A 27,824-nucleotide genomic window follows, 5' to 3' on the forward strand; every position below is an offset into this window, starting at 1 on the left:
ATTACCATATGATTCAGCAATTCCACTCCTAGGCATGTACCCAAAAGAATTAAAAACAGGTATTCTCACAAATATTTGCATGTGAATGCTCATAGCAGCACTATTCACAACAGCCAAAAGGCAGAAACAACCCAGACATCCATCAACAAATGAACAGATAAACAAATTGTTGTAAATACATACATACAATGGAATTTTATTCAGCCATAAAAAGGAATGAAGTCCTGATACATGCTATATAACATGGATGAGACTTGAAAATATGCTGAATGAAAGAAGCCAGACACAAAAGGCCACAAATTGTACGATTTCACTTACATGAATAGGAAAATACATAGAAATAGAAAAGAAATTGGTGGTTGCCGGGGGCTGGGAGGAGGAGGGAATGCAGAGTGACTGCTCATGGGCATGGGGATTTATTTTGGAGTGATGAAAACGCTTTGGATCTAGACAGACGTGGTGACTGGGTTAATTCTATGTTCTGTGAATTTCACCTCAATTATATGACTGATCTTGATTCCTGAGGTTTGGGGAGCCCCTTAAATTTTGTGCTTCAGGCAAGGTTCTTACTTCCCACCACAAGTCTTGAACCTGTTAAATTTTACTTTTAACAAGAAATAAAGTGAGAAATTGAAATCGATCTTGGGCCACACACAAATCTGTGGTTGAGTTCCAGGCAACAGAATGACTCATTTGACTCAAAATTAGTTACAGCACATGCCCTGCCACCCTTCCCATACAACACGGCAAAGGCCCAGTTACCAGATCCTTCATCTTGGCATTACTATACATTGGACAAAACAAGAACACACCACCTCCCCGGGCAGGTTGCTGGGAAAAGTTTAATCAGCTACAGAAATTTCTAAGTATAAAAGGCCACCTCTGGAGGGAAAAGAAAACTACCCCTTTGGTTCTGGTTCGTGAATGTATTATCAGATTCCCTTTGAGGCTTCACATCCCGTGTTTGGTGGAGAACAGGGCAATTCTGTAAGTGTGGTGATTTCTTCAGCTAGTTCCTTCATCTTGACTTCAATTACTTCAGAGACTGAAAGAAAAGAATATAAGCATTAGCGACATCAGAAACTGCATAATACAAGTCTTTAAAATACCTCCATCTAGCGTTTGCACCCTTGCTCCCAAAGGTCTCCATGCTTGAGGCAGACCTAAATAGACACAGCTCTGCTTCCTGCCTGATGAACACAAATACTCTGCCCTGTAGGGAAACATGAAGAGAGCTTGCACTAATGCAATGAACCCTTTACAAGTTTTCCAAAAGCTTCTGTCCCTACTAAAGAGCAGTGTATCCACTCAAGGCCTGCCATAACCCCTGTAATCCCAGGCAATATCTGCCTCTGAGCATAAATTCAATAAAGCTAGGCAGGCTGCAATCCTCTCTACTAATGCATAACAGAGCTGCCTCTGAACACCAAGCCTGTCTCTTGTATTTCCCTACAAAGAAATCAAATGCTATTTTATTTTATTCAAATCCAAGGAAATCTGCTTTTCTATCAGTGACCTAGACCAGGGGTCAGCAGACTGTCTTTCTAAGTAAAGTTTTATTGGAACACAGCCACGCCCATTTATTTATGTATTGTTTAGGGCTACTTTCCCATTACAATGGCACAGTGGAGCAGTTTTGACAGAGATTGTATGGCCCACAAGTCTAAAATATTTCCTATCTGGCCTTACAGGAAAAGCTTGCCAACCCCTGGCCTAGACTACTCTAACCACTACAGCCTCCAGGTGTACATTTATAGGTGCACTTGTATATGCATTCCTGGCCTCAGGTGCATTCCATTTTCCCCAAAGGCTAGCTCTTGACAGCGCTGTGGCCTGTCACATCTGTCCTGCTAACTGTGTTAGTCAAACAGGAGCATCCCAAGGGTGCAGAGTCCTGCAAGACCGGTCCTGTAATTCTCCTTTCTGCACCGAAACGACAGCTTGTCTGTAGGACAGACAAACAACACTCGCAGACTCCACCTTACCTGTCAGGCAGTCCCATTACTCAGAGCCATGCATTTGTTTCAGCTCATTTCCAACTCAGCTATTCTTGGCTCTGAAAAGCTGTCATCACTGGAATCGCTGTATCTATCACTAGATCACAAGAGGAACTAATTTAACAAGGTGTCAAAAAAAAAAAACCCTGGACGATTATTCAACATTCAGTCCCAAACACATTCCATAATTAACTCCCACTCAGAGAAGATACTGAGGCACATTCTATTACCACTTTCTAGTTGCTACAGGAAAAGATTAGTCCAATCACACACCACGGCCTCCTCCTTTGCTCAGAGAAACCAATCACTTGCTTTCAAAATAAATTAGAAGTTACTTACTCAGAAAATTTTAAAAAGCATTTCATTGTAGATTGAAATTTATAATCTTCTGAAGAGCACTGATCATTTCTGAACTTCAACAAAAGCCTAGAAAGCAGATTGCTCTCCTGTCCCCCTCACCTAATGTTTGCTTTCTATTACAGGGGTTATATCAACAGAGTGATTTAAAATGACAGCCTGCATTGATGGACCCATTTATTTTCTGTGAATCTACTCTCGTCGCACAAGGACTTAAATCTTAGTCCATCTGAGGTTAAGCATCACTTAGTCCTATTCCCAATGCAAATGGGGATCATTTTTGCTTGGCTGTGTTTTTTTGTTCGTTTTTGCACAGCGGGCTGGTATGGGGATCCGAACCCTTGATCTTGGAGTACAAGGCTGCGCTCCCACCAACTGAAGTAACTGGCCAGCCCTAGTCCTGTTCCCACTGATTTTAATTTGTTCTCAAATGCAATAACATAGCATAAAATACTACACCTGGATACTCAGAGCTTTTTGCTTTTCACCCTTCTGATCACAACTGTTTCCTTTGGCAATGAGTTAGTTCAGGACACACTACCCCAAAATACAGCACCTTGGTATACTGAATATTTTAAACTGAAGGAATTTCAGAGACAGCACGTGCAGGAAGATCTCTCCAACATTCCCCTGCCCTTCTTCCCTGAAGCAGGTCACAGGACTCTCATGTGAGATGTGAGAGGTGCTCTCCCAGAGGAAATGACCATCCTTATCTCTGAAGACACAGACACACAGAGAAGAGCAATCTGAACAAACAGGCCCTGCTAAGTTTCCCCCAGTTTATTACCACTAGATCATACTCTTTTAGCCTTATCATATTTCTCTGTGATTCTCCATTCTACATCACACCTGCTATAAAAAACACTAGGGCTTACCTGTTCCTCCAGGCCTGCATTTCCTTATGAAGGCTCCCGTGTCATGCAAAATTGATATTAAATAAGTTTGTATGATTTTCTCTTGTTAATCTGTCTTTTTTTGTGTCATAGGGGCCTCTGCTCCAAACGTAAGATGGGTAAAGGAAAAGAAATTTTTCCTCCCCTACGGCACATGAAAGGACTAGGAACAGTGAACGTAGTTCTGATTACATTAGTCAAATGCCATCCTTCCTTTTCAGCTGCAGGCTGGCTTTTGCCTCTGAGTTTAAGAATCACAGCAGTTCACCATTATGGAGTTGCTGATCATCTTTGGTAAGCAAATTCCACAGAGAGCTTGAACTTGGTGGGCATCAGGACTAAGACATGCATGCTGGCTCAAGACCCGGAAAACACCCAGCAGGGCACATAAAAAATGTTAATATACTGTCTACACTAGCCTTGAAATCCTATCCACTTAACATCATATTTTCATTATGACCTATAGATCAGCAGCATGAAAGTTTTCTGTTCCAACAAACATTCTCTTAAGGCCAAGGGTTTGAGAAATACTTTGCATGAGAACACGATTCTCTAATTAGAAATACATGGGATGCTCTAACTACCTTGAGTCACATGTAGTATTCCAGATAGGACCGATTGTTGACAAACATGTCACCATGTTGACTTGCATTAGAAATACACCTCGGTGAGAGAGCTCTGTAGTTGTACTTTTGCTCTGAGCTGTGGACTCTGTATGAGGTTCCTCTTGCTCGATTCCAGATAAATCAACATATTGATCAGCTCCTCTAGATTTCTACTGATCTATGGGACACGACATTGCCAGTGTTTTATAGCCTTGGCCAAGCTTTTGCTGACCGGTAGCAGTAAAAGTCTGAATTCCAGAAAGGTTAAATTCTACTTTTTTTTAAAAAAAGAAGAGAGGGCATAACTGGAGAAATTCTATGCCGACAGGCTAGAAAACAAAGATTTTACTCTAAACGTATTGAGTGAGTATCAATAAATAGATTAAAAACATAGAAGACAATCTATGGTTTCTGGTTCACATGCTCACTCTCCTCCCTGACTTTTGGACAAAACAGCCCCAAAGCAGGCACTTTGGGAGGCACTATAATATGGAGAGGAGATAGAAGATTAAGAAGTGGCAGAAAAGACAATATATGATAGATAAATATGTAAAATAACATATCCTTAAACCCAGTCAAGTAGAAGTTACCTCCTAGGTAGATTTTAGTTGAGGAAAATCACTTCTAGCATTTCTAGCATTACATAGGAATAACTGAAGAACATTAAAAAAAAAAAAAACTGGCCAAAAAAGTAGATATATGGTATCTTTATCCATGCACTTTCCCTACTCAAATGTAGAACCCTTCCTGGTTTTACATAGCATTTCATGTTATAGAATTAGCAAAGAAAGGGGATTTGGAAGTTGCATTCAACTCATCTGAAAAGAAACGAAGGTCAAGGGCATTCAAGTGACTGACTTGTCTGGCACACAGTTCATTCGAGGTGGAGCCAGAATCCCCACCACACTAACCCAGACCCCAAGCTCAGGTCTAAGCTGTGCTGCAGTTGGGCAGCAGCAGGGCCTGCTGAGGCATGTTCCCTAACACAAGTGAGAAGGGCCCAAGGCCTGAGGAAACTCCATTTCCTTAGGTGTCAAATTTTATACCCACTTCCTTTCCCACCTCTAAGCCCAAGGAAAAGTAGGGTAGGCTCACATCTCCCCCCTCACATTCCTGATTATACTATCTATTAGCCACACACCATTGGATAGCTCACTTGACTCCTGAGAGTCTAGAAAAAGTGGCAATAATACCTACGAACTCACCAAAATGTTATGAGGACTAAAAGAGAATGTATAAACTTGCTCTGAAAACTATTTAAAAATATAAGCTGTGGCTATTTATGGTAGTTACATATTCATACATGGTATCTCCCAAAAACATCATAGAAATATAAAGAACCAATAAAAACTGTTAAGTGCGTGATTTTTAGAATTGTTTCCTGCACCAGTGTAATTCCCAACCCACATCATCAGGTGGACTTGGGTGGATCTGTTTCTGACCTAATGGCTGTGTTTCCTATCTGATGGCTATCTGCCCCAGGCTCTGCCAACACATCAAAATGGCACAAGCAGAGTCTATTTAACAAAGTGAAACTCTGCTTGAGTCTATTAATCTCCAAGGTTAATTACTGGGTTCACTCATTTTTTTTTCATATGTGTTCAGAGACTCGGGATAGGACAATAAAATAAACCATGATACTCAAGGACAGAATTATCAAAATAAGCATTATTGCTAAACTTACTGATTAGGGCATTCATCTGCCAACAAAAAACAACTGCTAGAAATAAAATGTGGGTCATAATCTGAACACAGAAGCAGTGGCTCCCACACATGCAATAACACGTTAAGTTCCGTATATGACTTAGGGATTCATTTTTGTTTCACACAGAACAGACTTAAAAGAAGCTGTCAGTCATTATCTGGTCATCTTTTCACTTAATTCAAGACATCTCAGCTCTATCTTAAGACCAACCTGTCTTTTTGAATAATCTTCTCCACACACACACACGCACACATACACACACGCATGCACGCACACATACACACACGTGTGCGCACACATACACGCACACACGCACACACACGCACACGCACACATACACACATGCACGCACGCACACATACACACGCATGCACGCACACACACACGCACACATGCACACATACACGCACGCACACACGCACACATATGCACACACACGCATACACACACACATAGACATGCACACATACATACACGCGCGCACACGCACACACGCACGCACGCACACACGCACACATACACGCACACACAGACACAAGTTTCTCACTGGGAAGAATTATCAGCTATTAGAGTCTTGCATGTTAAGTTTTATGACGTGCCACTAAATACAGACAAGTTCATGTGTATCTTGGTACATTCAAGGAAGGGAAAGTTTTAAAACTGCACAGTCCAATATGGTAGCCACAGGCCGCAGTAGCTATCTAAATCTAAATCAATTAAAATCAAATAAAATTTAAAATTCTATTCTTCACTTGCACTAGCCACATTTCAAGTGCTCAATAGTCATGTGTGGCTAATGACTGCCGTATCTGATAGTGGAGATTACAGAACATGCCCATTGCTGCAGGAAGTTCTTGTGATTTGAAAACAAATGAATAACGATTTTTTAAAAAGCAAACTACAGGCTCGCCTGATCCGCCAGGCTCCCGGTCACGCCTTCCCGGCAGGCAGCTATCCCCTATGAGCTGCAGGCACCGTGCTAGCGGCCCTCCTTGTTATCTCATGGACTCCATGTAACAACCATGTACAAGTTATCACCACACTTTTACAGATGAGGGGAGACTGGGAGACCTAATGTCTCCTAATGTCACCTAAAGTCACGTCACTACTGAGGAGCTCAAGTCGTGAAGTCGTGCTTCAGCATCCAACCCTGCGCTTAGCGTATCTTAAGTAAAGGACTAGACAGATGCTGGTGAATACCACAAAAGTTCAGAATCTATGGAAGAGACAACAGGAAAACATAGTAATTACATTTTATTACAATAAATGCAACATTAAAAAAAAAAAAGCAAACTACAATCACTATGCAAAGGTCCTTGTCATTTCTTAAAAAACGTTTTTTTAAAAGGTCTGCCTATCTACCATTAATTAAAATCACAGCAAATATCTTTCATGCATGCAAGTGCCCTGCAAATCACAGAAACTCTCTTTTATTTATTTACTTATTTATTTATTTTTTCTCTCCACAGAACTGTTTCTTGCAAGACAAAACCCATATCACTAGCAGCAACACACGGGAATCGTTCTCTTTACAACACTGGCTTGACTTACAAGACTGACAGCATGGTCTACATGTGGTTTTTGACAAACAGATGGCTTGTCATAGTCAAGTCTGTTTGTCAAAGACTCCTGGTTCCTAATAAATTCCCAATACAAGAAAACATACATTCCAAGGCACCAGAGAAAGGGTATGGTAACGCCTCATCTATCCCACCTTTTATGTTACCCCGAGGCAGCCGTTAAACCACTTCCCTTCCATCAACAGAGAGAAGTGGTTGAAATTTTAAATTTGTAAATGACATAGTTAGGATTCCCAGCATGCAAGAGTTCCTACAATGCTTTATATCAAAATCCATTTCTTGTGAAAAAGCATGTTGTAAGGACAGGTTGCCACGCACACAGTTTTCCCCAAAGCATTGTTACTGCTGTACTTCCTTCCTTCTCAAAGGGCCCCTGGAAGCCATAAAATATAAGAGCAATGGAATAAGAACTTAGTATGCTTTGAATGAGTTTTGCATTTCATAGTAAACAGCAGAATACAACCCAGGCAGGGTATTAAGAGCACAGTAGTCTGTATCACCAGTGACTGCGTTCCCGGCTGCCACAACGTCATCAACGCTGCAGTGAACCAGGCACCTTTTAACCGAAATTTAATCCCCAAGGGAAGGTGCACTCAAAGATGATTTATTGACAATAATTTACCAGAAAAAAATCTCAAGGAATGGCGCTGAAGTCAAGCAATCATGCGGGGGGGGGGGGGGGGGGGAGGAATTCTTCTAAAAGATGTTTAAAAGAAAGTAAAGAAGAATTGGGTTTTTTCCCCAGTTCACTTTTGCTTGAAGTGTAACACAGGAGAAAGCAGTATTTTGATAGCAGGTGAAAGTGTACAAAGCACCATCTCAACTGTTTCTCACAGCAGCCCTAAGGACAAGGATCAGGAGGTTTAGGAGCAGTGACTTGCACAAAATTGCCCAGTAAGTGGCAGACCCAGAAGTCAAATCTACAGTATCCACTCTCCTTGTCCGTACAGTCCCCACAGAAAGAAAATATGTGCTCCATGTGTTGCAAGAACAGTCCCGGGCAACATTGACCATGCAAAAGTCAAACAGCAAGGTAATTCCAAGTTGGAAACAGTGCTGGGAAATGAATAACAGATTCATGCAGGGGAAAAGAGTATCTGACTCTCTGAGTCAAAGAGATAGCAGAGCCACCCACCATGGGATAAATAGGCCTTTGAGGGAGAAATGCACACTCCGGGAACAACGGAGGGCCACCAGCCCCACCCATGCCCACTGTGAGGATTCTGTGAACTAGCACCCTGATAGGATGTAGATGGGTATTCCCCTCTTGTGAAGCAATCAGGCATGTACATCAAGAGCAAGAGGTAAAGGCATTAAAGCCCTCTGGGGAGTTCAGGGGACTGTAAATGCTCCTATGGATTTGTGCGCATTTTATCCTATAAGTTGAGGGAAGCCATTGAGGGTTTGAAACTCCGAAATAATATGGGAAGATCATTCTGACAACAGGATGGACTGGGAGGAGGAAAGCTGGAGGCATAGAGACCAGTAGGGGCTTTGCAGGAGGCAAGAGATAAAGACATAATAATAGCATAATAGTGATGATAATAATTCCCATTTAAGTTCCTACCACAGACCAGGTATTATACTGAGTGCTTTACATTTAGCATGAAACTTAATCTTCGGTACTACTGTGTAAAGGGAGACTATTATCATCTCCTTCTTATAAGAAACTGACGCACAGAAGAAGGAGGTCACAGCCAGCTGGGAAATAAGAGCCGGGTTGAACTGGGCAAGTCCTGACTCCAGAACCTATGCTCCAAAAGCCCAGGCTACACCCCCTTGCAGCAAGGCAGAAACTACAGGGGAGAGGGGGTGGACTCCAACGACAGCAGTCTCCAAGACCTGCTGACTCTGAGTGATGGGGAATGAGGGAGGAGGAATCTGAGCTTACTCAACGGAGTCCAGCCAGGTCCCACAGTGTGGACGATGGTACCACTCCAGGAAGATGTTTATCCTCACATTAGATAATCCTGGCAGCCTGGCATCCAAGGGTGCAACCATGAAAGAGAGAACAAGCTCTAATGCCAGCATTTCCCACACTGCTGAGACTGTGCGCTTGCAGGTCTGTGTCTTTTCCTAGATGGGGGTCTGTGGCTGAAGACCCCTAGAAGAAAGTCTATGGATGGGGGACATTGAGGGTATGAAGACCAGGACACTACACTCAAATGGTTATGTTTGCACAGTTTTCCAGGAAGTGGGTCCACAGCTTTTACCACAATCTCAGAAGGTTGTCTGTCATCCCCCAAATTTAGAGAACTGTTATGCTACCTGATGAGTCCCTCAGGACAGGAAATGCGTTTTTTGTTTTTCAGTTTTTGGCGGCTGGCCAGTGCAGGGATCCAAACCCTTGACCATTCAACGCCATGCTCTAACCAACTGAGCTAACGAGCCAGCTCTGGGAATGCGTTCCAGTTCAACCAACGCTCGATTCTCCAGCACCCAGCACAGTGGCTAGGATAGAATAAGCTTTAATACACGTGGCGTGTTGGGTGAAGGCTGAAATATAGAGCCATTAAGCATGAACATCATACAACTTGGAAAAATGTATACAAGATGTTAAGTTCAAATACAGGCTTCTGCAATTAGTAAAGCTTCTGTAATTAATAAAGAATCTACAGTGACACTTTGAGAACACACTGGCCTTTTCTTTTTTTACTTTTATATTTTCTGAGTATCATTATGGACTCATGGAATTTCAAAAGATGTCATGTATTACACTGTCATTGTTCTTTTTGATGTTCAAGTTGTTCAAAATAAGGCCAAGAGGAGCCCTTTCAAGCTGGCTTCTTTGACCTTGTACAACACATACCCCATTCATTTTTAACCATCCCTTGCTTTAAATACAGCAAAATGTTCCAGGCTCATCTTGTACCTTCCCTGCCCCAGCCCTGGAATCAACCATTTCTTCCAGGAGCCCTAGTTCATTTCAGTGGGGGATGGTATTTTAGAAACCAAAATGGAGAAAAACATTCCTTTGCAAAGGAGATCTCCAAACAGTCACTACCTTAACCAGGTGATGCGCTTAGCATCACCCACAGTGGGACCACCTGGCCTTAGGTGCCTCCTGCTGAGTACTTGTAAAGTACACAACAGCTCCAATGAACTATTCTTCCAAAAATGTTTAACCTGATTCTAATCATGAGAAAACAATCAGATGACTGAAGATTCTGGTTATTTCTACAAGGCAATTGTCCTGGACTCTCTATAAAAGTCAATGTTATAAAAACCTAAAAATGACAAGGTGATTGATCTAGATTAAAAGATACTAAGGAAACATACCAAATAAACTTTGAATGGCTCACTAATTAAATTTTTTTTTATTTTAAAAAAAGCTAAAAAGCTATTTGAGGTTAAATGGAGAAATTTAAATACAGACTGGATATCAGATAATGTCATTGAATTAATGTTAATTTTCCTAGGTGTGATGATATTGCAGTTATACGAGTAAATGTCTTTAACTTTAGGAAATGCATCATAAGGTACTTAGCTGTGAAGTACTATAATGTTTGGAATTTCCTTATAAGTGGTTCAGAAATAAGTCTCTATACACCGAGGGGAGAGGGGAAACAAATGTGGTAAAATAGCAACAATTGATGAATCTAGGCAAAGGGCACACAAGTGTTCACTGTACTATTCTTTCATTTTTTCTGCAGGTTTGAAAGTTTTCAAAATAAAACAGTTGGGGGGATATACATATATACTCACTGTTATGATTACAACCACAAAAAGAGTCAAATGCAGGTATAGAATAAAGACTGAAAGGAAATATTCAGAAATGAGCACAGTGACTATATTAGGCGAGTGGGTTTATGGGTACTTTTTTTTCCCCAAATTTTCTGTAATGCTATATCCACCTAGAAGTCAACAGAAAACAAAATCTTTCCAGGCTGGAAGCCAGCATGTTACTTAGGAGGAAAACCCCAATAGTCGAAAGAGAGGCCAGAGACAATGGTGAATGAAAGGGGATCCTTCTCTCCCTGACTGCTGCCAGGATTCAAAGATAAAAGCATAGAGGGAAGGGTAAGTGCAAAGGAGAGAATGGACTTAGATCCTAGGAGCACACAAAGGCATCAGGAAATGGAAGAAACTGGCTCCAGGAATGTACTTCCTTTAAGGACCCTGTCATTATGAAGTAATTTAAACTTCTCGGTTTGGTCTTAAACAGTCAAGCAAATACAGAAAAATCACTGAGCACCTTTCCTCCTGTTGTTTTTGCACCACCCTGCCTCCTGTTTTGCTACAAAATGATGATTTCTCTGCACAATAGATATTAAATGTTGGGTGAAGACATGGAATCCAAGCTCCTAAACATAGACCAAAATGCTACTTAAATGTCTTAAGATTCGGATTCTATACTTCAAAAACATGTTCCCCCAAAGTGCTGCATTTCTGTGAACTACAGACTGAACCCCATTGAAACTCTTGCTTTCTGACATAGAACAAGCACTATCTAAGCAACAGAGTTTTACTGTGTCCTGACAAACGTGCATGGTAAATGCCAGCATTACAAAAGCTGGAAGTTGTCCAAAACTTGGTGTACAGTGATTGCTCCGAAGAGCCTTGCAGGGCAGCCACAGACACACATGTGCTGAAAAATAACCTATGAACTTTACACTGCAATCCCTTTTGTTGCTTAAAAATGGTATTCTGGACAGAGATTGTGTCCTTTGTTTCTAGATAATAAAGAACCCGCAATTACAGGCACCTTTGTGTTTTTATTTAGTATAATAAGTCTCCTAAAATTTTTTTCTTACAATTACATGAAGCAATCTGATTTAATTACACTATACGTCAGCAGGATCATGCAAATTTGTGGTTACCTTTTATACATGGGACAAATTATGTTTAGACACCAGAGGAGAGATAATCAGCAAAGAATTACAATGATGTATTTCATGGAACATATTTTCCCATAAGACTTGCAAGCACACAGGTCTTCCAGAGGATTTATTTATTCTAAAAATAGTTTATTAGACTTGCGCAAAAAAGAGTTAATAGACCTCAAGCTGCTCTTTTTAGAAGGGTCTGCCTGCAGGGTTGGTCCTTGGCTGGTGTCTGAGAACAAGGCTTTTGGGATGTGTGATCTGTTACTAACTGATAAGGTCGTTTCACGGGACCGAGGCTGTTTGTACAAACAATGTGATTTATGGTGAGCCACTGCTTTCGTTCTGGGAGTCTGGAATTTTGATACGTGCTAAGCAGAGAGTGCCTATGTGACCAGGCCAGTAAAACCCCTCAAGTCTGAGTCTCAAACAGGCTCACACATGTGCTGTTGCATTTCCGTTGCTGGAAGGGGGGATTTCTACATCACAGGAGAGAGAGAGCGTAGGAAACCTGCAGCTGGATTTCTTCAGACCCCACTTACATCCTTTCCCTTACTGATCCCACTGTGCATGTTACTGTGTCACTGTAATAAATATTCACTGTGAGTACAACTATATTCTGATTCCTTCTAGTGAATCACTGAATATGTGGGGGGTCTTGAGGTACCCCCAAAACAAGACTTTTAGGTTTGATTTTGTAGTACTTTAAGTAGCTCATAAAAACCTAAAAAATATGTATCAAAAAAATATTACTCTGTACCCATAAGTATATATATGTCAATTTAATAAATAAATAAATAAATTTAAAAACCTAAGAAGTACTACCTTAAAACTGTTATGCCCTTGACCAGACCACAACAAGTTTAAAGCCAAGTGGAACTGGTCCTCATAACTGATTGTCATTCTGTTCATAATGGAGTAGCTGAAAATTTAGCTCACCAGCTCTAAATCCCAGAATAGTATTATTATTGCAACTTTCCAGGCACTGAAGGATAAATGTTCTCCACTGCACAGGATGCAGCGGTTACAGCTCAGGTGTACTTACTCAAAGCCAGGGATGTTTACACTCCTTCCTTTAAAGACATTGGCTGTGTGTGTGCCATACAGTTGAATATCATCAGAGCAAACTTCTGAGAAAGAAGTCATTGTTCTAGTGTCCATATTCCTTGTCACATTTGTTTGGGGTTGATTACGAGCAGTAATCTTATTTGACAGAAATACAACCCCAAGTCAATGTACATTAGAGCCTGGCCATCAAAGTACTCATTTGCTTTTCAAAGCTCACTAATCCCATAGAGCTGGGCAGAGCGGAGTTAAATTGCAAAATGCCTCCGGAATCCTGGTGTCTGTCACTGGAATAACTCATAGTCACCATTCTTAATTGGAAAGCCCCTTGCAAGGTGTCAGGATTAGACTAGACTATACCCATTCTCCCCTGCTACCTGCATTTATTACTTTCATGGGTAATAAGCAACCCCTGTATGCTAGAAAGCCAGGGAAACAAAGACAAATAAGATGCTGGCTGCCCCCAAGGAATGCATCGGTTTGTGGTTGATAAATAGGAATTTGCTCGCTACCATGGATGCCTACTAGTCAGCTGTAATTCCAATACCAGCATCAGAGTTTTGAGAAGAGGTCTTTCCTTCTCTCCAATATATACTGTCGTACTTTACTCAGGAGTTGCTAGCAAGCAGTCACTTTGCTCAGAAACTGCCAGGGAGCTTTACCTAGAGACCACCAGCCTCCACACAGGAATCGGCAGGCCATCCAGCACACAAGCAGGCAATCCACACACACCAGACAACAAGCATATATTATTAGTTGATACTTGCAAACAGCCAGATAGTTATGAGCGAATCATTTCTTGCAGCCATCTGACTTGCTCCACTGTCACCCTCCTTTCACAAGGGAGAACCTGAAATAATGGAGACCATACAGTGGCTGCGAAGGGTCACAGGGACCCTTCGACATTGGACCACATTGGAATTCCTAATCTGCTATGTAAGCCGTGCAGCCTTAGAACACAGGAAGCTCTTCTTCATATGAAATCTCTTATGCAGAATCATGGCACGTGAGCCAGATACAGTGGAGCTGCTCAAGGGAAGAAGGAAAGAGCCGGGAGCCCCCTCAGCCTACTCCTCATGGCATCCCAGACTCCGGCTCTGCAGGCATAGTTGGAAAGCCAGTGCACTGGTTTGAGATTGCAAGGAGTGATCGTTAATTCAGTAAGACATCTGACATGCAAAATATGTAAAGCTGTTCCCATACGAACACACGGGTAAAGGAAATGCTAGACAGCTGGGTCTTCTCCTAGCAGGTAATGCCACTAATAAGCAGGCTTGTGTAACACAAGCACATACATATGCTCCACACACAAATCCGGGCAGCCCTCAACTGCAATACTGCGAGGGTTGTTTGCTAGGATGAGGGTTGGCAATGGTAACCTAAACAACATATATCTGGTTATTTTGGTAACTACCCTACCTAAGTCTATGATATTCTGTCATCTTCTCTCCACATTTAAAGTTATTATAGGGGCTGGCCCATGGCTCACTTGGGAGAGTGTGGTGTTGATAACACGAAGGCCACGGGTTCAGATCCCTATATAGGGATGGCCGGTTTGCTCACTTGGGAGAGCGTGGTGCTGACAACACCAAGTCAAGGGTTAAGAATAAATAAATAAAGTTATTATAGATTGGGGGAGCCCCAGGAGGGTAAAGGGGAACCCCCCAAAAATGTTATCATATACAATATTCTTGGATGAGAAGCAGTAAGGATAAGTTTTCCCCAAACTAATATTTAAATGTAATGAAATTTCAGTGAAAATCACTAAGGAATTTTTTATTCAAACCTGACTTAAAAATCATTGTATAAGGGCCGGCCCATGGCTCACTCGGGAGAGTGTGGTGCTGAGAACACCAAGGCCCCGGGTTCGGATCCCATATAGGGATGGCCGGTTCGCTCACTGGCTGAGCGTGGTGCTCACAACACCAAGTCAAGGGTTAAGATCCCCTTACCGGTCATCTTTTAAAAAAACAAATAATAATAAAATAAAATAAAATAAAATAAAATAAAATACATACATACATACATACATAAATAAATAAATAAAAATCGTTGTATAGTTCACCTGGAAGAATAGCAAAATAAATTTAAAAATTTAATAAAATGGGAGCTGGGTAGATAAGGTCTTGATTTACAATGATGCTATGATAATGAAAAGGGTGGTAGAGGTTCAGGTATAAGAGATGAAATCATCAATGGAATAAAATAGAAATCCTTAAAACAAATCCAAATTACTCAACTTACTAGCAATTTGGCAGAGGAGAGGGGGAGTCAGATCACTACCTCACACACTTCACTGAAAATAAAGTCCATATAGATTATAGGTTTAAAGTATAAAACTGAAAACATAAAAGTGCTAGAGGGAAACATAATGGGTTATTACTTACATAATATTTCCATAGGGAAAGACATTAGGCATTATACTAAAGGCAGAATCCTTAAAAGTAAAAGATTTGACTACATAAATTTAAAGTCCTTATCTAAAATTCTCTAAGCAGAATAAAAGCAACATTAACAGCTTAGAAGAAAAGCAAAGTCACTTTCAAAAAATATTTGCAACCTAACAAAAGACTCATGTCCTTTATATATAAAGAGCTTACCAATCAGTAAGGAATAGTATGCCATGGCAAAAGGAAAAAAAGGGTAAAGAATATAAACAGGCTATTCATAAAACAAAAACCAATAAACATTTAAAATATTCAAATATAGTAATTGAAGAATCAACAAAAGAAAATCCCATTCTTCACTTTTCAAAATGACAAGTTTCTTTTTTTTTTTTCTGTTAATCCCAACCATTTATTTGAGCAAAATGAGGCTTAATGGCTTACAGCCTCTCCCACTCTATAATACTTACAAAGGAAAACTTCTAGTCAAGTTATGAATTTATTAATTTCTTATCTATGATTAACTTATGGTAAGATGAAAACTGTGGCACAAAGCTAACAGTCTTTCAACAAATACAAATTAAGAGCATAATTTAACAATTTGGGAACACCTAGTTATCAATGCATTCAGATTTAGACAGGATAGCTTTATTTTTGAGTAATCATATCCCTAAATACCTTCTGTTTTTTATTTACATGTCTCACCATCACAGTTTGTACAGCGCCAAAGCAAATCCTATTAGAATGATGAGCTCTCATCTGCTAGATACAGATATTACCCTGCTTAGGACCTCATTAGCATAATTGTATGTTAGGTGTTAACCTTAAGTGGTCCCTTTCGGGAAGCTATCTATACAATAATCAAGAACATAAAATAGAACTTCGAAGGAACAAAGATTGGCTTCTTATAATTACATGATGAAAAAAATTCAGAAATGAACATTTCTGTTTTAAAATAAAATGAATTACAATTAGTATTTTATGTTTTCTTTTGCAACTTCAACCGGCCATTACTTATAAAATAAAAATAATACTTTCATAAACATTAAAGCCAATCATATAAAATTGGTAGCAATAATATCTTCTTTCTTAGTCTCCTTATGTAAATAATCAGTGAACCAATTATTTTCTCTCTATTCTGCAAAGCCAAATGGTCAATGCAATTGATTTCTGATTTGGCATTTTTTTTTAAATCACTCAGATATATACAAAGGTTATGCTTTTGGAGAATCATAGGAGTACGAGAGAAAAAATTTTAAGTTGTTGCTCTTTTTACCACTAGAGAGTTTTAAGACATTAAGAAGCATTTTATTTTAACCAATGTAAGAATAGTAATGTGCAGAAAAGATGAAAGATTTTTGTTATGCAGGGAAATCATTGTGCTGATTCAGACCAGAATCATTTGTGAATTTACGTTATGTTCTCTCTAAAGAGAAACCAGGAAGAAGAGAATCCTATGAAACTAATAAACCATCCAAGGTGCTTTCAAATGACTTGTTTTTGTACAGAAACTTCTGAGCAATCACACTATTACCATAATGAAGTTCTTTTGGGTGGTTGGGCATCTTTCCTTCACTCCTCCTCTTCTTCTGGCAGACCTGGTGAACTTAGCTAGACAAATCTCAGGGGAAGGGCACTCGTGAATGGAGAGGCCTACATCTCCTCTGAATTTTCTTCTCATGGCCAAATTAGCTGGTCTCCGTCCATGGATAAGGAGAAGATTCATCATAAAAATAAAAAATACTTAGAAGAATTGTTGAAATTTCATTTTTTCTGCCACACAAAACTGGAGCAATAGTTCTCAAAGTAAACCAAACAGTCTGTGAATAGTCTGTGCAATATCTGTGTGGCTCTCCTCACATTCTAATGACAAACCTCAGAGAACTGTCAGCTGCATTTTCCAGAAAGGTTAATGATCACATTGGACAGGATTAAAAGTTTCTAAAATAATACCCAACGTCAGCAGCAGGATTTGGACAGCTGACATATTACTGCTGTAGGTGTGATTCAATTATTTTCTTTAAGATAAAAAAATTATGTTTAAGAGAAAAAAAATGAATGACTTAAAAAAAAATCTATAAGGATATTAGAAACCTAAGATGTTAATACCTGTGCATCTTGGGTCATTGCTAGGAACAGTAAGCTGGTTACCTGGCAGACAGTTTGCATCCCTGTAGCAGGTAAGCATTCAGGTTTCCAGTTGCCGCAAGTAACAGCCCCAGGTATGGAGGGGAAGGCTTCATCGGCCTAGAAGAAAACTCGGGATGGAATTGGACACCAACAAAATAGGGATGATCTGAAATGAGAACAGCCATGACGCGATTGAAGCAGACAAACACGAGAACTGCTTTCAAGCTCTTCTTATCTTTGAATAAGAAAACATAAAATGCTAAGACGATTATTTAATTTGTTATCATCATCGTCAGTTGCTTTCATGATCCATTTCTGAGTAGAATTCCAAATTGCAAAACTCACCTCACTCAGTAAAAGACACAAATTTTTGTTTGTGGAAAGTGTTAAAGTGAGCCTTCGGAAGGTCCTTCACGGACTTCAGACGGCTATATTTCCTTGGTGTCCCTCAGACTTTAGGATAACCCTGGGTCATTCATTCTCTTAGATGGCTTCAGGCCATTTCCTACAAGGTCTTGTCCTCTCCCAGAGAAGGGTCTCCTGGGACAAACCAACACAATGCTGACCCAGTGTACTGGGAAGTCCCAGGCCCTGGGAATGCAGCAAGGACAACTACTTTTCTAGTCACAGCTTCACATTGGATATTAATCCATAAAACCAGACTGGTGCTCATATTTCAGCCTGTGCCAACTTATCCCTTGCAATGAAGAGTCTCTGTGTGATAAAAGGATGGCCTTTCACCCCATTAATGGTGGTGATGGCTTGAGGCAGTAAGAGTTCAAGTTATTTTTTTCTTCCATATGCTTTTCTGTATTGTGTGAACCTTTACATTAAGCATATATTACTGACATTATTGAGGGGAAAATTAAGCTCTTTTCATATTGAGGGTTGGAAGAAGCCTCTATATGAGCAATTCGAATCTCCTAGAGGTAATAGAAACAGAAAAGTAGCTTTTCCCAGGTATCTAGAATCCCATTTTGGAATGGTGAGAATTAAATGGACATTTCCAAATCTGAGTAGAGATTTTCTAGGACTCCAAATTCCTTCCCATGCAATCAGAACGCTAAAAAACTATGTTTATTCCCATAGCAGGAAGCACATAGTTCGGGCAACTCTCTAAGCCCATAATTACTATAGTACAGAGCATGATCAGTATGCTGTATTCCCAACTTTGAAAAATCATTTTAATTGCTATAGGTATCAAACTGAAGATAATAAAATATAATCAGTTTTATAGGAGGAAGTAAAGATAACTTTAAAGCTTTCAATGAGATGCTTTATCAAATGATCTAAAAATCTGCTATGGAATTCAAATCACAAATTCCCATCACTTACCACTGGAGACCCAAAGCTACTGCTACAATAATAAGGAAATGATGATTGAATTTCCTTCTACACTCCTACAGGTATCATTTAAAGCTCTGCTATACAAAATGGTCGTCGCTAGCCACATGTGGCTACTTAAATTCACTAAAAGTAACGGAGCACGTTTCAAGCGCTCCCTAGCAACATGTGACTAGTGGCAACCATATTGAACAGGCAGAATGGTTCCATCATTGCAGCAAGTTCTATTAGACAGCTCTGATCTCAGAAAAATCCAGTGTAGAAATCTTCTACATCTAAGAAAAAGCCTCCTTGAATTAAAGGGACACTCAAGCATGAAAGCTTGGTGAAGGGAATGCCACCTTCTCCCAGGAATGTGTCCCCTCAAGAAAAGAAGTCATCTGCACTTAGAGAAGAAATTGAGCAACGTAGCTTTAAATATAAGACATGATAAATCTTACAGCATAGCATCTAGGGATGACTTTGAAAGAAGCAGACCGTAATTGTGTTTTTGTGCCACTACAGACAGAAGCTGAGTGATGGATCATGTCATAGCCAGGAACAGAATATTTCAATGACTGAAGCGTTGCTCTGAGTCACTATCCAAAAAATTCATCTTTGCCCATATGAGGACAGACTAAAAAAGTTTTTATTTTGATGATGTTCTATCAGTCAGACAAAGTGCCTTTAAAATAATGCTCTTAATTGCTTTGAACCAAATTCTGACTGACATTATACTAATCTCAAACTTTGTTGTTCCTATTAGAACCCTTTAGGAATGGTAGAGATTCATGGATATGCTTCTAGGGGGTACCTAAGATCAAAATCTTCTGGAGGATTTTCCTTAATAAAATGAATTCCCTTGCAATCAGCTTTTTAAAATTGCAAGGTTTTACAGTGGCTCTCATTTCCTTTCCAATCCATGTGAAATTTGAAAGCATCAATGAGAATCTATAGAGGCTTGTGTTTGCTGGCAGTGACGAGAACCAGGAGAATTCTGAGAAAATAAGTACATGAACAAAGTAAACAAATACAGTCATCCTTGGGATCCTTTGGGGATTGGGCCCAGGACCCCATGGATACCAAAATCCTCCTATGCTCAAGTGTAGTATTTGCATATAATCTACATGCATCCTCTGGTATACTTTAAATCATCTCTAGATTAATTATAATACCTAATACAATGTTATTGCTATGTAAATAGTTGTTAATGCTATATCATTTTTTAATTTGCATTATTTTTTACTGTTATTTTTTATTGTTTTTTTCCCCAAATATTTTCAATCCACAATTGGTTGAATCTGCAGATGCAGAACCCACAGATATGTAGTAATTTGCTCAAGAAATTATCTGTCCTCTTACATGCTAGAAAGACTTAAGAGGCTCCAATACCAAACAGTGATCCAGACTTTAATTCTAAATGATGGGCATTTCCCATCCAGAAAGACTCCTGGTAATACATCCTCACTATTCTAATTCAAAACTCTAGGCATGGATTGATAATCTTAGATGGAGAGCCCAATGAAAACAAGAGGAAAATAAAATCCCACATGGGTGGTGGCAGAAGGAAGCAAGGACCTGGGTTTGCTCCAGCCCCGCCTATGACTACTAGATGGCCCTGCACAGGTTACTTAGTCTCTCTGCACACCAGTCTCCTCTGTACGGTGAAAATAACATCGCATGCTTTCTAAGTTACATTGGAATGCAGAGTCTCTAGCGAGAGGTCTAGTGACAAGCATCTAGTGAGTGCACACTACATGTCCATTGCTTTCCCTCTTTCAGGGTCCAGGTAAAATGCTACTATGTTCAAAGCAGCCTTCTCTGACTTCAATTCTCTCCCTGCTCAGGACTCCTTATGTACTTGAACAGATTAGAGACAGAAAGGAAAAGAAACAGAGACAAGGCATTTGAAGGAGAGAATAGTGGCTTGGGCTAAGATGGAGAAAAAAGTAGCAAAGTTAGAAAAAGAGTAACTAGTCCAGTTTATCAAGAGCCTAAGTATATAGGCTGAAAAGTAGGTTCTAGAACATCATGCTACTATTTTCAGAGTATCCTGTACATACTTAGCATTCAATAAATAAGAGTGGCATACCAATAAATTAGCGTCACCCGCAATGCACAGCCAGAGCCTTGTCCTTGTTAGGAGGTACTGGAGAGGGGAGAGCCTAGAGGCAGGAAAGGACTAGAGGACAGGTCTGGGTCGGAGTCACCATGCACCGGGACTAGGGTGGTAGGGATGGGAATGCAATCTCAAGCATTTCTTTCCAGAGGCAGAATCTACAGGACTTGACAACTGATTACGGGTTGCAGTATGAAGGGGAAGAAGAGCTAATAAGTCCAATTTCAAGGCTGATTGTCTAAGAGAGTGGTTCACAACCAGGGGCAAATGTGCCCCCAAGGACATTTGACAATGTCTGGAAATGGCTTGGGTTGTCACAACTGGGGGTGGGGAGATGGGGGAGGAGATGCTACTGGCATCTAGTGAGTAGAGGCTAGGCCAGGGGTACTGCCAAATACCCCACAGTGCACAGGACAGTCTCCACCACAAAGAATGAGCCCGTTCCAAACATCAATGGTAGCAAGGGGGAGAAACCCTGGATGAGGAGATGGACAATACGTTCACAGAAATAGTCAGGAGGAAGAACTAGTGTGGAGAGCATGTAAATTGAGCTTTAAATAAGTTGAGATGGAAGTGTCAAGAGAACATCCAGATAAACAGGACAAGGAGGCACCTGGAAATGTTAACTTCAAGTTAGTTAAATGAAGTGTATCCATGGGGGTCTAGACCAGGGGTTGGCAAAATTTCTGTAAAGGGCCAAGTAAAGCAAATATTTTAGGCTTTGCAGGTCATAAGGTCTCTTTCCCAACTACTCATCTCTGCCAGTGTAACATAAAACGCAGCCATAGATAATACATAAATGAGTGTGGCTGCTGTCAGGGCTCAGAAAACGCTACCCCAGAATACTATGAACTGCAGGAGATTGAGAAGGCTTCAGAAGCAAGATGGTTGCTCTGACCTTCCCCACCTTTCTGCGTGAGAGCTGGCCATAAATTCTCTGACCTACCTCACCTCATAGTAGGTCATAAGACCCTCATTCCAGAGGGTCCTGTCCCATACCCAGAGGAAGGAATGCTGCACAGAGGGGCCAGGAACAATCTGAACAGACAGGCCTTGCTGGGTTCTCCTCCTCAGTCTATCACTATCAGATCATATCCTTTTGTCCAATCACATTTCCACACAGCTGTTCATTCGCCATCAAACTTAAGTATAAAAAGAGACAGTTTTCCCTGGATCTTCAGGTCTTCATTTTTAAAGCCTCCTGTGTCATGTAAAACTCAAATTAAATAGAATTTATGCTTGTCTTTTGTCATAGGAGTGTTGGCTGTGACCCTCAGGATGGGGGAGGAAAAGGTAACACCTTTCTGCCCTTGCACTGTGTCCCAATAAAACTTTATTTATAGACACTGAAATTTGAATTTCTTATGATTTTCAAGTGTCACAAATACTATTCTTCTTAAAATTCCTTTTAACCATTTAAAATATAAAAGCCATTCTTACCTCACGAACTGTTTTACAAAACAGACTTCAGGCTGGATTTGGCCCCCACACAGTAGTTTGCCAACCCCTGGGCTAGAACGTCAAGACAAAGGGCTGAGACCAGCTGTGACCTTGGGCTCGCCACGTCCTTCCAGATGGGAGTGAGAACACTGCCTTCTGTCTCGTCAATAATGAATATAAGGTTTGTACTTGTGCTCCCAGCCCAGCCACAAACAACTTCTTCGGTGCTTTTCCTCTGTAGCAATCCCATCCTTTTGCCTGTGTTCTCTTTGGTCTTAGAAAGAACTCTGAGTGCAGCAGTTAGTGTTCAGAAGTGAAATGACTGGCCTGAGCTTGACCATGGAGCAGAATCCGTGGGGACGGGCAGGAGAGGAGCCAGGCCCCTCACGCCACAGACATCAACCCCAGTTGCCAGCAGCGAGGGGGGCACTTGGCCACCCTTCCTCAAAGCAGGAGAGCAAGCAGACAGCCCCCCAGAGCACCCAACCTAGAGGCTAGCACACAGGAGAAACCCCAGAAGGGGGTGGGTTCAGGTTAATAGCACCATAATGATTAGGACTATAAGCAGTCTGTTTCTTCAAGCACTTTGTAGTTGCTTATGGACTTCAAAGGAGAAAGGAAAAGACGGAGAACAAACAAACTGGTCTCGAATTAGTCTGTGGTCCACAAAAAGATGTTAGCTCACCACGAAGCTTTTCAAAATCAAAGAGCCCACTTACTTGCCAGTTCGATGATTTCCATCCTCTCCCCAGCCACATCGTGACCTACAAACTTTAAGTTCTTCTGCTCAAATTGGCTGATGAAGTTAGAATTCACCTGGAAAAACAAGAAATGAAGTGTCTTTGGGCCACAGTGCCATATAGATATATCGGTTTATGGAAAGTTTCTTCAACTGGGTAGATTTTCCATTTCAGGAATCCTCTAGCTAGCAGTTAATTTCTCTATTCAATGCCCAGAGCCTAATTTTAAACTCATGGTGAACCTGAGATATAAAGGCTAATCACAGCACCTAAATCTGAGAGACCCACCTTCTATCACCCAAAGATGAGATTCAAAAGTAGGACAGTGACACAGATATTCTGACTCGGAACCTTGAGACTAGCTATGTATAGCCGTCCCCATATTTGTTTCTTCTCTTGAGTAACGTGTACTTAACTCTCTCTCCTCAAATCACAAATCTGCTGGAGGATTCAAACAATCTTATATCCCTTGTGACTAACCCCAGTGCTTTCTTTACATGTAGTTACATAAAAGTTCTAAAGAGAAGCTTGGAACAACTTTTCTACTAAAATACTGGTTAGGGACGACAATTTGCTGAGCTAGCTCACGGCCGCATCCCTCACTCATGTCACTGCTAGCCCTTTCCCAGACTTGAGGGCTCCTTCTCAGCCTCTCCTTCACTGAAAGTGCTTCTCCATCTAAAATCAAAGCAGGGTCCAACAGTCCTTTGTCATCTTAACCCCACATGCTTTCATTTTACCTTTTTAACATTATCCCAGTTCTCAAAATTTGTAACTTTTTCCGTTTTTAACAGCTTTATCAAGATATAATTCATATAGCATACAAATCACCCATTTTTAAAGCATACAATTTAATGCTTTTTAGTATATTCACAGAGGTGTGTAACCATCACCACAATCAACTCAAAAATAAACCCTGTACCCTTTAACCATCATCCCCTATCAGGCCCTGCCCCTGGCAACCACTAATCTACATTCTGTCTTTATAGATTTGCCTATCCTGGCCATTTCATATTAATGGAATCATACCATATGTGGTTTTTGGTGACTGCCTTCTTTTACTTAGCATAACGTTTTCAAAGTTTATCTACGTTGTAGCATGGATCAGTACTTCATACCTTTTTGTGGCTAAATAATATTCTACATTTTGCTTATCCGTTCATCAGTTAGTAAACATTTGCTTCTACTTTTTTGGCTATCACGAATAATGCTGCTATGATCATTCATATACAAGTTTTAGTGTCGACATATGTTTTCATTTCTCTTGGGAATATACCTACGAGTGAAATTGCTGGGTCATATGGTAACTCCACGTTTGAGCTTTTGAGGAACTTCTAGATGATTTGCCAAAGTGGCTGCACCATATGGCATTCCCACCAGCAGCATAGGAAGGCTCTAATTATGCCATATCCTCACCAACTCGTGTTATTGTCTGTCTTTTGATTATAGCCATCCTAGTGGGGGTGAAGTGGAATCTCATTGTGGTTTGATTTGCATTTCCCCAATGACTAATGATGTTGAGCATCTTTTCATGTGCCTATTGGCCATCTGTATATTTTCTTTGGAGAAATGTCTATTCAGATCCTTTGCCACTATTCATTATTGAGGTATAAGAGTTCTTTAGGCTTCCAGTCAAGATAGCAGAATAGACAGTCCCCAGAGTCACTCTCTCCCACAAATCAACCAATTTACAACTATAAAATAGCAACAGCCAAGCTGGGGCTGCAAGAGCTCAGGGAAAGAGGAGGAGAGACCTACAGAGTGCATGAAGGCAGGAGAAGACATGATGAGAGAAAGAAAAAACTGCGCCAACCATTTTGTGCCACAGCCGCTTTAAGGCTAGAGCTGCTGAGTGCATGGAGCAGGAGCTGGCAAAAACCATAGCTGTGCCTTTCAGATGGAGTTGCTTGGAGGCGGCAGGGGAGAAGAGGGCCTTGGTGGCCCCCAAGCCAACAGAACCACTAATATGGTTCCCGTCGACCCACATAGGAGCGAGGAGCCAGAACAACTGAAAAAAAGGAGCCACTCAGAGGCCAGTGAGTCATCACAAGGGACGACTGGGACATGGCCCATCCCATGGGAAATGTTTGCAGCACAGGCAGTGGGGGAGATGGGCCCACTAGGGAAACACTGAGGCACAGCATGGACAGCTGATCTGCCTCCCAATCAGCATAGAACCACTCAGAGGAGGCTGGTCAGGAATATAGAATTGCATGGGGTGCAGTTTGATGATAAAACTCAGGCCCAGATCAGAGTTTCTATACAACCCAAGTACACCAGGTATCTAGAGCGCTGGAAGTACCTATAAAGTCAGCCACTAAAACCTGAGCTACACAAAAAGCTTTCCCTAGGGAATCAGCAGCAAAGCAGCAACTTAGCGAAACCACACAGCTCAAGTACTGGTCCTCACAGGAAGTTTCCCCATTTTAGAAGTAAGCAAAGGGCAAAAAATTAGTTCTGGCCCAGGCACACCACCAGCACCTCCAGGCCCACCCAGGGACCTGAGGAATAGAGGCAGGGACCAGAACCCCCCCAACAACCAGGCACACTGCCAGTGCCTCAGGGCCTACCCAGGGTCCTGAAGCATAGAGCCAGGGACTGTACCCCCCCACACACAACCAGGCACACCGCCAGCACCAAGGAGCATGCCAAAAACATCAGTTCCATGTGGGTGGCCCACCACAGCCACTACAATAACCACAGCTGCCGCAAAAGCGGCTAGACACCACAACCACCACGCATATGGTCCACCAGCCCCTGGAGTGCACTGACACAAGGGGAGTCACCAGCAGAGACCAAAGAAAAGAAGTGAATGTCTTTCTCCACACAGCCCCTTCCAGAGTGACAGAAGAAGCATCTGCTCTATGATAATATTGGGGGACCTGAACACACCTCTCAGCATTGGACAGATCATCTAGGCAACAGATCAACAGAGTAACTGTTACTCTTTCAGAAGGAGAGAAGAAATCTAGGGTAATTAGGTGGGGAAGGGATGGGGGGTGGGGAGAGATTGGACAAGGGGCATAAAGAATAAGTATAATTTGTAACAATATATATACAAGTAATATTGATTTGATCAACATTGAACCCCCAAAATATGTATAATCAATTATGATTCAATAAAATTTTTTTTAAAAAAGAGTTCTTTAGATAGTCTAAATATAATTCCCTTATCCAATACATGATTTAATCCGTAATTATTAAGTTATCTTATTTTGTGTCCTCTCCAATTCGAATGTAAGCTTCCGCACAGGAGGGAGACCGTTTCTCTCTTTCCCCCTTCCGTCTCCAGTATATACCAGATGCACAGAGGTGCAATGAATGAATGGCCACACTATTGTGTGCACAGCAGTTTTTACACCTTCTCATCACCACTTAGGAAAAACAGCTGAATAGTTTTTACACCACCAGTTGGACCAGTTGCCAGTGGAAATAAGATCAAAGATGGTCTAAACTCAACAAATTATGTTCCTTCATCATAGTGACACTGTTCGTAACCTACCCAGCATTGATATTCCTGGGTCCTTCTTCAAAACAGAGCCCTGGGCTTGTTCTGGTATCCATACCACCCCCACATGCCCATGGGACTCAATCTGTCCCACTTCAGAAGCTGTTCCTAATTGGTTTAAAGACAAATATAATAAACCCATCCTTCTTGGCAGACAAATGTTGCAAGAACTCCAGGTTTAAGCCCACTGACATTCAGCATTGCCCTGGAAATGGTTACTAGTTCACAGGTGGGCAAGTAATCCAAGTTGATCCAATCAGACTGAAGAAAAATGCCCTGTCTGGAAGAGACGCATGTCATCTCAGCTGCTGCTTGCAGCTATCTGGCAACTATGGGGGAGACCAGCCTGAGGGCAATGCAGACACACAGACCAGGGAGAATCACAGAGACAGCAGGAAGTCTGACTGTGCCATGCCTGGAGCCTGTGCCACCTCTGGACTACCTGTTACCTGAGAGAACAAATGTCCTTATTGTTTAGGATGGTTTGAGTGAATAACAAGCAGGAATTTCTGTTCTTTGTAGCCAAAAGCATCATAATTGCTGCACTAATTAATCTTGGCATAGGCGATCTTCATTTCTGGAAACCTACACTTCTCAGGTGGCATTCTCAACAATGAACTTCTCTTAATCATGTGACACTAAGCCTCAAGCTCAATGTAAACTTCCAAAAGGGTTCCCAAACCAAGAGTCTACCACATAATACCCCAGGATGCACCCCTATTTCGAAAAACACTTGGTTCCCTTTCAGAAGATTCAAGTCTCCTTTTCCCAAACCTGGCAAAATAAAGGGCAGGGGCTAAGGATAAGGAATGACTTTACCTTGGTCTAGGAGACAGGAGTTAGAGCAACAAAGAATGCTGATAGGCTCCACGTGCAGATACTTAGAGATTCTGCCTTTGGAAAGCCAGGAAGAGCAGTCTTCCCACTGCCACCCCCCTCCTCTGGAAGTGGGAGACTGTGGGAATCTGGCACGCCCTCCCTGAGCACTACAGACACCATGGGGCTGGACACCTTTTCCAGAAGGCTTGCTTATAATCACTGGGGTTCCTCGCACTGAGCATCCATATTCCACTGTGATTCAATGTGAAAGCCATACCTCATACCGATGTCTGTGTCTTTCTTCTATAAAAGGAACATCACCATAAAGCTTCCCTG

The 27,824-nt window shown here is 41.3% G+C and overlaps 1 protein-coding gene and 1 pseudogene across 4 annotated transcripts in view; both read right to left on the reverse strand.

Annotated features, from left to right (window-relative positions):
* Positions 1 to 251: 251 nt before the first annotated feature.
* The window catches only part of CTPS2 (CTP synthase 2), a 105,767-nt gene continuing 78,194 nt past the window's right edge, over positions 252 to 27,824 (reverse strand). For 3 of the 4 annotated variants that reach the window (XM_063083503.1, XM_063083504.1, XM_063083502.1), the window contains 6 exons: positions 27,766 to 27,821; positions 23,141 to 23,237; positions 17,561 to 17,705; positions 2,911 to 3,069; positions 1,986 to 2,094; positions 252 to 1,045 (listed from right to left, as the gene is read on the reverse strand). In XM_063083503.1, the coding sequence (XP_062939573.1) occupies positions 2,025 to 2,094; positions 2,911 to 3,069; positions 17,561 to 17,705; positions 23,141 to 23,237; positions 27,766 to 27,821 (527 nt within the window). In that variant the 3' untranslated portion in view covers positions 252 to 1,045; positions 1,986 to 2,024. The remainder of the gene's footprint in view (positions 1,046 to 1,985; positions 2,095 to 2,910; positions 3,070 to 17,560; positions 17,706 to 23,140; positions 23,238 to 27,765; positions 27,822 to 27,824) is intronic. The other variant, XM_063083505.1, reaches the window with a different exon arrangement.
* On the reverse strand, positions 17,032 to 17,177 carry LOC134366812 (apelin receptor early endogenous ligand-like; annotated as a pseudogene).

The sequence above is a fragment of the Cynocephalus volans genome, chromosome X, assembly GCF_027409185.1.
Source record: "Cynocephalus volans isolate mCynVol1 chromosome X, mCynVol1.pri, whole genome shotgun sequence".
Taxonomy (NCBI): Eukaryota; Metazoa; Chordata; class Mammalia; order Dermoptera; family Cynocephalidae; genus Cynocephalus; species Cynocephalus volans.